This window comes from Indicator indicator, chromosome 9, assembly GCF_027791375.1.
Source record: "Indicator indicator isolate 239-I01 chromosome 9, UM_Iind_1.1, whole genome shotgun sequence".
Classification (NCBI taxonomy): Eukaryota; Metazoa; Chordata; class Aves; order Piciformes; family Indicatoridae; genus Indicator; species Indicator indicator.
The window spans coordinates 9,036,346-9,048,839 of NC_072018.1; the positions used below are offsets into that span (position 1 = coordinate 9,036,346).

The 12,494-nt window shown below is 43.5% G+C and overlaps 2 protein-coding genes across 2 annotated transcripts in view; one reads left to right on the forward strand and one right to left on the reverse strand.

The window, feature by feature from the left end:
• Nucleotides 1-4,915: 4,915 nt before the first annotated feature.
• Nucleotides 4,916-10,189, reverse strand: PEX13 (peroxisomal biogenesis factor 13). Its single transcript, XM_054383494.1, has 4 exons — nt 10,116-10,189; nt 7,301-7,995; nt 6,771-6,896; nt 4,916-6,260 (listed from the first exon to the last, which is right to left on the reverse strand). Exons 1-4 carry the CDS (start codon nt 10,187-10,189, stop codon nt 5,965-5,967), a joined length of 1,191 nt encoding a protein of 396 aa, XP_054239469.1. The 3' UTR covers nt 4,916-5,964.
• A 228-nt stretch (nt 10,190-10,417) lies between these two features.
• PUS10 (pseudouridine synthase 10) overlaps nt 10,418-12,494 on the forward strand; it is a 28,697-nt gene continuing 26,620 nt past the window's right edge. The window contains exons 1-2 of the mRNA XM_054383493.1: nt 10,418-10,444; nt 11,827-11,963. Coding sequence (XP_054239468.1) covers nt 11,838-11,963 — 126 coding nt within the window. The 5' untranslated portion in view covers nt 10,418-10,444; nt 11,827-11,837. The remainder of the gene's footprint in view (nt 10,445-11,826; nt 11,964-12,494) is intronic.

Consider the following 12,494-nt stretch of genomic DNA (forward strand, 5'->3'; position numbering starts at 1 on the left):
GCATATGCATAACCTACAGGAAGGTAAAGATGGTGGGATGGTGCAGAATGAGGTAAGGAAAGAAATAACATCAACTTTGATTGCAGTTCACCCACATACTAGGCAAAATAAAATAAATGCATTTAAATAAAATAAAATCATTAAAACAAAACAAAAAACAAACAAACAAAAAAACAAAAACAACAAAAAAAAAACCCTCATCTTAGGTTTCGGGGCAAGATCCTTCAAACGTACGCAGACTCCCCATGCAATAATGCCCTGGCGGGATCCGCCCTCAGCAGCGGGGACCTCTGCCAGCTACCTCACTCCGCTCGCCGGAGCAGCACCCGCCGCTGCCGGGCACCCCTCGTCGGTCAGAGGGGCTGGAAAGCGCCAGCGCCGGCGCTTCGTGACGGTAGTAGGCTTTCTCAGCTTCCTCCGGGCAAGGCGGGGGTTACCTGGCTGGTTCCCAGGCAAAGGTTCGGAAGGACGGGCAACGGTGGCGGTTCCTCCTCGAAGGCAAGGGCCGCTGGGGCAGGCGGCGGGACGGTAGCGCCGCTACCCTGAGGGAACGAGCGGCGCGCCGGGTGACCGGCGGAGGAGCGCCCAGGCTTAGCCCCGCCCGGCACGGCTGCTCCCGCTGAGAGGGCCTCGGCAGTGCCACGCCGTAGCTCCTCAGCCCAGCAGGACCCACAGGCCGCCACCGTCCCCACCTGCCGTACCCTAAGCGCGGGAGACGAATACTCTGACACGCCGGCACCGCCCAGCCCCACCCTCTGGGTGAGGGAGACTGCACGGGCGGTAAGTGCCCTGAGGGGGGCGACAACGGCCAATCGGCGCGAGGCGAGTGCGGGGCCCCGCCCCCTCCCTCCGGGGAGAGCCAATGGGATGGCCACGAGGCGGGAATGCGGGCGCGCGGACAGTGTTGCGGTGGTTCCCCGGCGGCCCCGCCTTGTCGCAGTGCAGCGGCGGCAGCAGCGCCCCCTGCCGCCTCTCGCCCGGCGTCCAGTAGCCTAGCAACGCGGGGGTAGTAGGTCGAACTCTCCCCGCCTCTGCGTGACGCAGCCGTGACACCAGACTGCGCCCCCGCGTCGTCACGAACCGGTGACGCAGCCCGGCCTCCGCCCACGCTTCGGTCCCGACAGACAGGGTTCCCTCTAGTGGTCTCACTCCTCACGTTCATTCTCCCTAGCTCAGAGCGACGGCAAGCCAAGCTCTGCTGGCTGCACCTACAGCCAGCCCAGCTCAGGCTTTTGAGCAGTACCTCATGCCACAGGCACAACTCTGACGCCACTTTTTCAGTTAAAATGCAAGTTTATGTCCCCCTATGCAAAAACGGGAATGTGAAGGGAAAAGGTGAGCAGCCCTAGCACATCGAATACTTGCCACTTTTCAAAATAACACATCAGACATGAGAATTGCAAGCATAGAAAATTAAGAACATGTCTTAAAACACTCTAGTAATGACTGCATCACACCTACAAAAAGATGCTGATTGAAGATAGGTGCCTTAATTTCAGCTTTTCCCAGGCTTTCAGCAGCTCTGACTATCCAATCCGCTTGTAACTATAAAAGCAACAATATAACTTCTAAATCCCAGCTTTTATACTGTTCCAGAGCAATCCTTAGAATAAGCTAATGCCGCAGTAATGCTGTATTATATTATGACACTATGAAAGGATGTTTGCTATGAAACAGAATTTGTGCTGTTAAGCAGAAATTCAGTCTCTCCTTTTAATTTTTTTTAATAAGAAAAAAATAGTGGTATCAGTAGCTGAATAAAAAAAAAAACCAAAACAGTATCTCAAATTTTACTCATTTGACAGTCTAGAGACTATCTGTCCAGTTATGGGCAACTCAGAGGTAGTAGGAACTAGCTTTTGGCATTTGAAGCCTTTTTATTTCTAAAAAACAACAGTACAGATACCCTCTGACAGGATAAGTAGGAAGTATAATCTGCTTGAGTCTTACAGTTTTGGAAGTATTACATAACTTAGGGAACTTTAGTATCTTAAAGTAGCATTAAAACTGTACACCCAGGAGTGCCTCACGTTGGTATCATGCCTGTTACTAGTTAAACCAGTTACACAAGTATGTTTGTTTCAAGAACAGATTATCCAGCTGCTTAAAGGCTGGGTTTGTTTTGGTCTCAGCATCCAGGAGGCAATTTATCATTCCAAACCTGCTTCAAATCCATCTGCATAGGAACCAATCCAAAGATACAAGTGGACACATGCAATTACTAATTGCATAGGTCAAAAATGTTTGCCAATCCCCCCCACATGCAGTCATGCCTCCATGGATAAACAAACAGGAAGGAGCAAATTAAGCCATATGCTTTCATGTTATCTATGTTTTGTAAAATAAGTACAGTTCCACTACCATTATGGACTAGAGCGTATATACAGTAGTGCGTCAAGAAAATCACTCTTGTGGCTTCTGAGTTTGTATCTCTTCAGGAAAATTTTCATTGCAAACAGATCAGATTTATAAGAAGCTATAATTTCTTTGTATTTACCTCATTAGTAAATCTCACTATCATCAAATCAGTCAAAACAATCTTACTAGCTCAGATGCAGTCTAGTTCCACAGAAGAGTTTTTTAAATCTATGCAAAAGAACCAGGTAATTTTATTAAGTTCTACTAGAGAATTATTTTATATTTATTGTTTAGAAATCTGAACAAAGCTTTGAATATGTGTATGTTCATGTATTACTAGCACCTAAAGCACCAGTTAGAACTGGCCTCTGCCATTAGTTAAAACTGTATTCAAATATAAAGTGGTTGGTATAATGAACAGTATCAATAAGATTAAAGTTAGATTGAACTAAAGCCTTATATAAACAAACGTCATAGATCTGTTACAGACTTCCGGGTCTGCTATAGATATGTAAGCCAGAATCCTCGCATGGTAGGGGTTGGAAGGACCTCTGGATATCATCTAGTCCAACTCCCTTACTAAAGCAGAGTCAGCTAGACCACATTGCCCAAGATCACATCCTGGTGAGTTTGGGAAGTCTCCAGAGGAGGAGACTCCACATCCTCTCTGGGCATCCCAGTCCAGTGCTCCAGCACCCTCACAGGAAAGACTTTCTGTAGTTAGGTTGAATACCCTGTGCTATTGTTTGTGCCCATTTCCCCATGTCCTATCACTGGGCACCACTGGAAACAGACTGCCTCCATTCACTTGACCCCCACCCTTTAGATACTGATAAGCATTGGTAAGATCCCCTCTCAGTCTTCTCCAGGCTAAATAGCTCTGGTCTCTCAGCCTTTCCTCATCAGAGAGATGCTCCACTCCTCTCAGCAGTGGGCTACAATGCTGAGAGGAGTGGAGCATCTCTCTGATGCTGAGAGGAGTGGAGCATCAGAGAGATGCTCCACTCCTCTCAGCATTGTAGCCCACTGCTGGACTCTGCAATACTTCCCCGTCTCACTGGAACTGGGGAGCCTAGAACTGGACCCAGTACTCCAGATGTGGCCTCACCAGGGCAGAGTAGAGGGGGAGAACCCAAAAGAATTTCAAAGAGTAACATAAAGGTAACTTAGTATGTAGAGACCTTAAAAATCAGTCAGTTGCCTAATGCCTGTTTAGCAATATTTCAACCGCCTCTCTTCTCTGATCTCTTCTTCTACACACTCTTGCTGCAGCCAGACCTGCTCTTTCTAGTCTGGTCACCTATCTGAAGTTGGGCAAGTCTTGAGCAGCCTGTCACTTAGCCTCCCTTTTTCAATCTGCATTCTTTGAGGTGTTTGTTGTTTGTTTTCCTGTAGCCTGACATACAGGCAGAAACACAGACAATAAAATTGTGCAACTCACTTTGTTCCTTATGCTAGATTGTGCATTAAAAAAATCAAATAAAAATCTTAAAGCATGGTATTTATTTTACTCCAAGACATTTTAACACCCTTCTGCGATCAGTACAATTAATTATGAGTTAAATAATTTAATTTTTTCAGAGCCTATTTTCCCCATTAATCACAAGATTGAATGGCTCAAAATTCTTGTCAAGATTTAGCAGATGTAGTCATGACAGCAATTGGTAGACTAAGTCAAACTACTCTAAAGACAAGTTGGTTAAATTATTAATAGCCTATCTTCCTAATAAAAGAATTGTTTTCAAAATTGTGAAATAAAACTCATCCTTCTAAAAGTTAGTAAGATTTAAAGATTCCTAACAAACATCATAGTATTGTCATCACAACTTGTTCTGAGCCAGAGCAGAGCAGTTTACTTGAATGGATACTCTACCAAAGGGGTTTATTTATTAACTTATTTTAAAGACCCTTCCTCTGATTGAAATCTACCACTGACACAAGAGAGGCTGACAGTCCATTAATTAAATCTCACAGTAGTTAATTAATTCCCTCTGGAGCATACACTCTAAGTACAACTGTACATTTAGAGATTGTCTTAAAATTCAAGGTTCCAGACTAATATGCATCTTTTCAGCCACATGAATATAACTGTGCTCACTTCTATTTTTCTTGTCAGAGTTTTGTTGTGTTGAACAGAATTTTAAGAACTGAAGACCAGCAAATGCAATTAAAGTATAAATACTGTAACCTTTGCTAACACAGGACAATGGTTGAAGATCTCTGTAGAAACAAAATGAAATTACTGGATCAGTTAAGCAAAGGCATGTGTTCTACCTTTTACTAATATTTCTGAGGACCTTTAAAATAAAAGAATAAAAACTATTTTAATGATCAAAATAACCTTTAGTTATTTTATCCATCACTCTAACCTTCAGAAGCTCAACGTATTGTACATATATACTACAAGGAAAAAAACGTTAATTATCTTTGCTCCATTAAAGAAAAAAAAACCCAAAACCCAAAGTACTCCCCAACCTCCCCCCTCCCCCCAAAACAGTATTTCAATACAGAATTTTCAAACACCAGTATGAAGAAAATACTAAATACTTTGAACAGTTTTAATGTTTTTATGGCTTTCGATAAACCAAAGCCCTCAAAATTTTATGGGCTGATGTAAAACCACCCAAAAGGCAGCATAACTCCACAACCTCAGCTGAGACAAGTGCGAAACATTACATTTGCCACTGGGATTACATTAAACTTGCCCCCAATCCAATGCTTTCCCACTGCACTAAAAGGCAGGATAGATTATTTTGACATTCATGTAAAAACAATAAAGAACAGAGATAAATTGAGATGCTGATGGTAGTTAATAAGATTATTAACAGGCAGTTAAGAGGTTACAATACAAAATGACTAGGATTGATTGATGCAAAGTCAGAAGGGAGTAACAACTCATAAATGTTATGGAAAGTGCCTGACTGCAGGATACCCTTTATTTTAATGTTCAATAAAGAAAAGAGAACTGGCTGGAACTACTGCTGAAGCCTCATCGCTCTTTTGTTATGAACTCTACTTCTCCTCCCTTTCTCACAAATCCTTTCTTCCTAATGGCTCACATCTATATGACAACAGCCCTGCTTCTTACGAAAAACAAGAAATTTCCAACTTCTAATCATTCTATTGTGTCACCTAAATCTCTTGCAATTTTCCCTCCTTTCAGGGGGAAACAATGCACTGTTACTATTACTTCATCATCTGCTTTTGGAGGGCATCTTACCCTTTGCACATGTATTGAAGAGGCCTCTTGTCAAAATGACATTTCAGTGAACACTGGGTATTATTCCCAGATTTCACAAACAGCTTACCTCAACAACAATAGTGCCTACTTTATTTTTTTGTTGTTTGCTTTGTTATAAATGTCTCAATTCTCTCGTCTCAAGAATTAAGTTGCTACCAGTTGATTGGATGAAATCACTAATGTACAGCCTTAGATGAGTGAAAAATAAATACTACAAATTTGAGCAATCATTTATCCATCCCTTCACCATTAAGTAGCAACAATAATTGGTACAGATCTATCAGTGTTCCACTACAAAGAGATTTTCAAGAAATCCTAGATTTTAAAAAAAATTATCAATAAATCACAGTTTTGATGGAAGTGCATTAGAGTTCCTGCTTTTCTCCACTAACCACAGTGGAGTCAGCTGCAACAGGAACTTTACTACTTTCAGCAAAAGCAGAATTAAAAGCAGCTTCCTGCTCCTCTAAAGTCACAGTAGCAGTGGGTCCTCTAACAGATGTGCTGGAAAAGGCTGGTCGTTGCTCTGTTATCCTTTCCAGGTCTGCTGTTCTCCTACCTCTTCTTCTGCCCAGGATTTTAATGTAATTAGCTGGCACAAGTCCTGTTGTTTGGCCATCGTAACTAGCCAAAAGCCAACCACGGATTTTGGGTTGTTGCTCTGAAGAAGAAAACGCAAATGCATCAAATTACAAAACAATTCAAAATATGCTGCAGTAGATAACACAAGAGCTCATCATGCAGAGAACGTAACTCTGTGATTAAACACAAATACAAATTACTTCATGAGAGAGAGATGTGACTAGGGTTTGCATTGAAGAGGTAAGCTAAGGAGTAAGGTGAAGTGCAGGTTGTTCTGAAATTGATGACACCACTATATTGGAAATGCTCAGGGATCTTCGCAGTTGTGCAGCACATGAGATGAAACAGTAACCATAAGGGTAACCACAAATTACACCCTGAGTACCTTTAGGCTGTCATACCTTAAGGAAATTGAACAAAACTACTCCATAAGTTTTAATACAGTGAAAGAAGTAAGAGAAAAAAAAAATCAGTGTGGATGAGGAGTTTAGTCAATTAAGGTGGTATTTTTTTGCTTTCACTTTCAGGTTTTAATAATATGATTTACTTCACATGTGAAGAGAATATAAATACAAAACTAGAAGTGTACCTTTGGGTGCTAATTTTAGCATGTCACCAGCACGGAAAGAAATTTCTTCTTCTGAGAGAGCATTGAAATCATATTCTGCTCTTCCGACTACATGATCATCTTCTCCACTCGCCCAGTTACTGGATACTGTTTCCAAAAAGAAATCAAAAGTTTATTTGTTTTCAATATAAAGTTTGGTGGTTGTTCTTTTTTAAAGGAAAACTAAGAAATCACTTAATTTTAACAGAGGAGTAATAAACAAAGCAGGATTTGCTGAGTACATCCAGACAATACTTTCCCCTCTGTACCAAATGCTACATCTAATAGATAGGAATTGTGATTTTGGAATCACACTAAGCTTACTATGAAACTGCGTATTAACTCAACAACGAGTTATTTAAACAGGCTGTTACTTGCATCACATGCCTAAAATTCAGTATTGCACCCTAGTATCTGTTAACTTACACATTACTGTAGTATGAGACTAATTGCTATACATATGATAACAAACGGAACATATTCCTCACTTCTCTTGTGCTGCAGATCTTTACCTGTCTCTTCATCGCTGTACGTAGAAAGCAGCTTCCAAATCAAATAGGGACCTCCCATGATAACAGCAAAGAACAGGAAAATGGGCCAAGATTTTGCTGAGTTAGCCTTGTCATCAAGGCCAACACGAGCTACTGTCCCTTCACTTTCAGCCCACAAATCCTCATTCTCAGAGCTCTTCCGCAGACCTAGTAATCGTTGTAAACGTTGGTAGAGATATCTTATAGTTCTCACTAAAGCAAAAGCTGAAAACACCTTTGTGAAGTGTACTTTGAGGCGGGAGAAGTGATTGGCTACATCCAACACAGCTCTGAAACTGTTGTACACAGCTGAAAAGGTAGCATCCATCATCATGCTGACAGAGGCAAAGGCATGCACAATACTTTCAATGGACTGGAATGCACCTCTGCTGCTCTCTTCAGCCTGCTGAACAAACCTGCTGGGAGGAATATCATCTGCACGGAAGCGGTTATAACCCAAACCACCATATCCGTAACTGTAAGGACTATAGCTTCCGTAAAAAGAGGTTCCATATGAACCATAGCCTGGAGTAAAAGAACTAGTATATGCTGGCCTGAAAGTGCTCAGACTACTGCTTCCTGTTTGCTGGGATGGTCTTGGCAAAATAGGTGGAGGTATTCGTGCAGCTGTGGGTTGTCCAGGCCTGGTCAGCAGGTTATCACCCAAGTCAGCAGACCTAAATAAATTGAGACAAGCAAGATCAGTAGTCAAAGCAAGTCTGTATCCTCACTTCCCCAGAGCTCTTAGCTAACTATATAAATACGATGGCGCATTTCAGCAGTGCTAGGATAGGGAACCTGGTAGCAAAACACTCTGTACTCTACACAACATTTGTGGGAAGTAAAAATTCTCATCAGGAAGTACAGGTCTCTCAGGGGTAAAACAAACAAACAACATAATGAGATATTTGGTGTAAATGTGGAACTGCAGCATATTTGAAGCATACATGTTGTGTACTTACTGTATTGACTAAGAAAGTGTGAAATGTTAAATCTCAATCCATCAAACCTGATGCCATAACACCTAGGTCATCTCTCTCACACAGAAGCCTCTAATACGCACTGCCAAGAATATTTATGAACTTTTCAATCTGAAAGCTTTATTTCCAACACTTGTTCTCAGCTCTTATACAGTAAGCCAGTGATACAGCAGGAAGAAAGTTTCCAATCTCCTTTGAATCCACCCTCAGAGAAAAGTGCAATGTGATCTTATTGAGAATCCAAGGAATTATACAACACATGAAAGGCTTTTGGATCCCCCAACTTCCCCTTCTTACACCTGAACTATCAAATTACTTTTGTGTAGCATGTTAAGGGATTGAATCTATTACTGTTAACTGTTGGAAGAAAGGTATTGAGTCAATTATTTGTTTTTTATTTAATAAACTTTTCTTTGTATGCCTGTAAATTTAAGTAATTTTATCTGTGCCCTTCATAATAAGACAGCAAGAGCTAGACTGGGATTTAAATTCTACCGAAGTTGTTTTATTAAAAACCTAATCACACATTATCATCCTAAAAGTCAAATGTTTTGACCATTTCCTGTGTTTACGACTTCATCCCATGACTTCCCACTTCTGTGGTCCATTAAATTCACAGGAAAAAAACAATTAAAAACATCAGGTTTGAATTGCTAGGGAGCTGCTGTTTTCTGCATTGCTCTCTGTGTGAAGCATGCTTGCTAAGCTATTTCTACATAAGGTAGGTAACAACTTCCTCTCAGCAAATCTAACAGGTTTCCACAGCAAAGAATAATATTTGTATCTCTACACTGTTTGTTTTGTCCGTTGTAGACTTTCACTCTCTCAGCAGTTAAAAACAGAAGCAAAAATAAGTTGGTATCACAAAAAAAACAGAGGTACTGTAACTTACTAAGTCACACCACAGTCTCCTCCCCAAAAGTCCCCACTTTTAAAGCTGCTTGAAGCAGTTCAAAATAAGTTAGATGACCCCACCAAGAAAAATTAACATGAAATTTCTTGCTCAGCAAGCTTCAGCTTGCAGTGAAAGTGGCAAAGTTTCTGTCTAATGTTTTAGTCTTGGCCTAACCTTTTGCCCAGTTTCAGATCACTCTAATTGCAATCACTAGCACAAACGAAAAACAAGACCAATCTTCAACCACCAAGTTTTCCTTGATTTCTGATAAAAGGGATGGATTTTGCAAACACATTCCATACAACATCCTTCTTTGTGCGCAGGTTGGATTTTCTGGAAAGACTGAAATTGCTGGGTGTCAAAAAGACAAAAACATACAGACGCATCTTTTCCAGATCCTGGGGATGACACGCAGCTTCTCCACTCCTATAGAGGCATGCATACACTTACGCATATATAATATAATAATAAAAATATATATATATATATATGCACACCATATAATCCCCAAGAACGGACATCCATACTCTGTCCACTCGTGGCAACAGGTACAGCTTTACCTTCGCAGTAAACACCCAGCTTTCTAAAGGCACAAATACGGTTTGAAACCAGTGCTTTGCAGCAGCGTCCCACTCCCTTTCCCCACTGAGAAGGGGTATCTAACAATGACGCTTTCCTGCCTGGTACACAACCGTCATTTCCGAATGACCGTAAAACACCTCAGCAGTTAACTCAAACCCCCTCAAGCTCTGCTCAGCCACCAGCTTGCCGAGGCACTGCTCAGTTGGGCCCGACCTTTGAGCGCGTCTCACGGGGCGAAGGCCAAGGCGGGAGGCCCGGGCAGGGAGGGCGCTGCCGCTCTGATGGAGGCGAACACCCAAAAACCACAGGCAGAGACCCGAAGGTCGGCACACGCACTCACTGGAAAGCCGGCGCCACAGTACCCGCCAGCCGCCGGTTCTCCCAGGGTTTAGGAGGCGGCGGCTGCGACGCCATGTCCGCCGCGCTGAGAGCCCCGCTCTGCCCCCGACCCGCCCCGGCCCGGCCCGCCGCGCCGCGCTCCTCCGCTCGCCCGCCTACCGGCAGACACAACCGCGAGAGCGCCGAGCTATTCACCAGCCGTTGGTCAGAGAGGGCTTCGTGCCACGGTGTCCCAGCGATACACTCTGCCTGGCCTCTGCACAAGTCTGTGCCGGCTCCGGTGGCGCACCCAGGAGAGGGGGGCGAGGCCCCGCGTGGAGCTGCTGTGAGGTGATCGTGGCTCCCCGAGGAGCGCACTGGGCAGGGTGGCGGCGGCATCTTGGAGCCCGTTTGCGTCTCCTCCGGCCTTCCTAAGGGAGGGCGGCCTGATGCCGTTTTGTGCCGATACCCCCCGACCCCGGTTCTGTAACGGTTCTAAGGCTCGGGGCGCGCGCTCGTGTGGGGACGGGAGTTGTGGGCTCTCTTGTCGCCTCCGGAGATCTGAGGCGTCGGGCTGGGAGCGGTGGTGATGGGCTTCCCCTTGCGCTGCTGGGCCGCTCAGGGCTGGGCTGTCGCGACGCTCCTCTTGTGTCGCGGGGGCTGCGGTCATGGGAGACGTGTGAGGTCCCGGGTGTCGGCTGGGGAAGCAGCTTCCATGGGGACCGGTGGCTGCCAGGCGTCCCGGCCCTGCTGCTGGTGTTCGGCGGCGGTGTTCAGTCCGCCCCTGGGTTTCATCAGAAGCTTCTCAGTGGGCTTTTTCTTCTTAAATCTCTTGGTTCAGACGATTAAGCAGTATTGTGGCAATATTTTAACTTTCGTAAAGCTGAGTCGAGCTAGCAGTTACCTATGTAACAGTATGTTTGGGATTTTTTTTTATTTTTAAAAGCAGGTTTGAAGTTCTCTGTGTAGGCGGTTTTTGCAGCTTACTGTAAAGAATCTGAATCCATCAGAAACAAAAATAATTGAATTAAAACTTTTCCCATCCATCTTGTGAAAGTTTTCCATGGCTGAGATATTTCTATGCAAGGTACTCCTGACTAGGAAGAGACATGAGAGATGAGACATTGTGGCTGGCATGAAAATGTTGATATATCCTGCCTCTACGCCATCTCTTGCAATGCAAAAACTAGGAGGATATCAAATATTGCTTATAGGAGCCATGTACAAAACAAAATCTGGTGGTACATCCATCGGTAGGATGGTGTGGAATTCCCTGCGAAAGGATGTGGAGGCAAAAGCATTTCAGAGACACCAGAAGATTAGAGGAAAGATTTGTTACCAACAGACAAACTACAGTAGATGAGATGAATCCCCCAAACTAGAAATAACTGAAGGCAGAGGTATATACCCTGCACACACGTGTTTTCCTGTGACAGCTGTTTATCCCTCCTCTGGGTGACGAGACTGGTCAAAAGATCAGCATAGCTTTGTCAGAACTCTTGACTTCAGTTTTTTCTAGGAAGCATGGAAACTTTTCCCCAAGTCAGTGGTGTATTTGGGTTGGTCTTTCAGTTCTGTTGTACCTTTAAGACAAATACGTATCCTAAACTTTCACTTCAGGGCAAAAAACCCCGCAGTGATTCTAAATATGATGCAGTTAAGTGAGTCCTTTTATTTTTCAGTTGCTGAATGGTGTTTATTCTAAACTTTTTTCTTTTCTTTTTTAATTTTAGAATTGTCCAGCATGTGTTCACTAACAGAAAAGGACAGACCAATTGTTCAGCTGTTACTGAGCACTGGCACTTGCCCACGGTGTATTTTGAGGTTCTGCCACGTGGGATCACAGACACTTTATAGGCATCCATACAAGGTTGTTCTTCACATTCCTAATTAGAATGTGTGAACGTAGGAATGCAGTGTTCTTTGGGCTACTTTGGAGGAGAAGGTGGTTGGTTATAGTCTTGTGCTCTTGGCCTGAGGGGAGAGTGCTTTGCAGCAAGAGTTATGAAAAGTGGCTGCTGCTACACTGTGTAGATCTGAGAAATTACCAGAATTATAGAATGTAACAATTGTTGTGGGTTAAATGTTATGCTTGACTGTGAAAGTTGCTATGTATTCCTGGAAATACCAGAACTTAGGGCATGTTAGCTTCTGCAGAGCATGGCTCTAGCACTTTTGAAGCAGAGCAGCTATGACACTTCGCTCTGTTCTTTTTCGTTTAATGCAGCTGATGCAGGGGGGGAAGCATCTGTGCTCCAAACTTTTTTGCCTCATGCATCCTTCTTTCAGTAGAATTGGCAAAGCAATTTAACTGAAGAATTGCTGAGCACTGATTAAGGTTCCTTTTCAGTTGGTCAAACACTGTGTTACTGCGCATCCTTTTTAGCAGACCTTAGTGCTG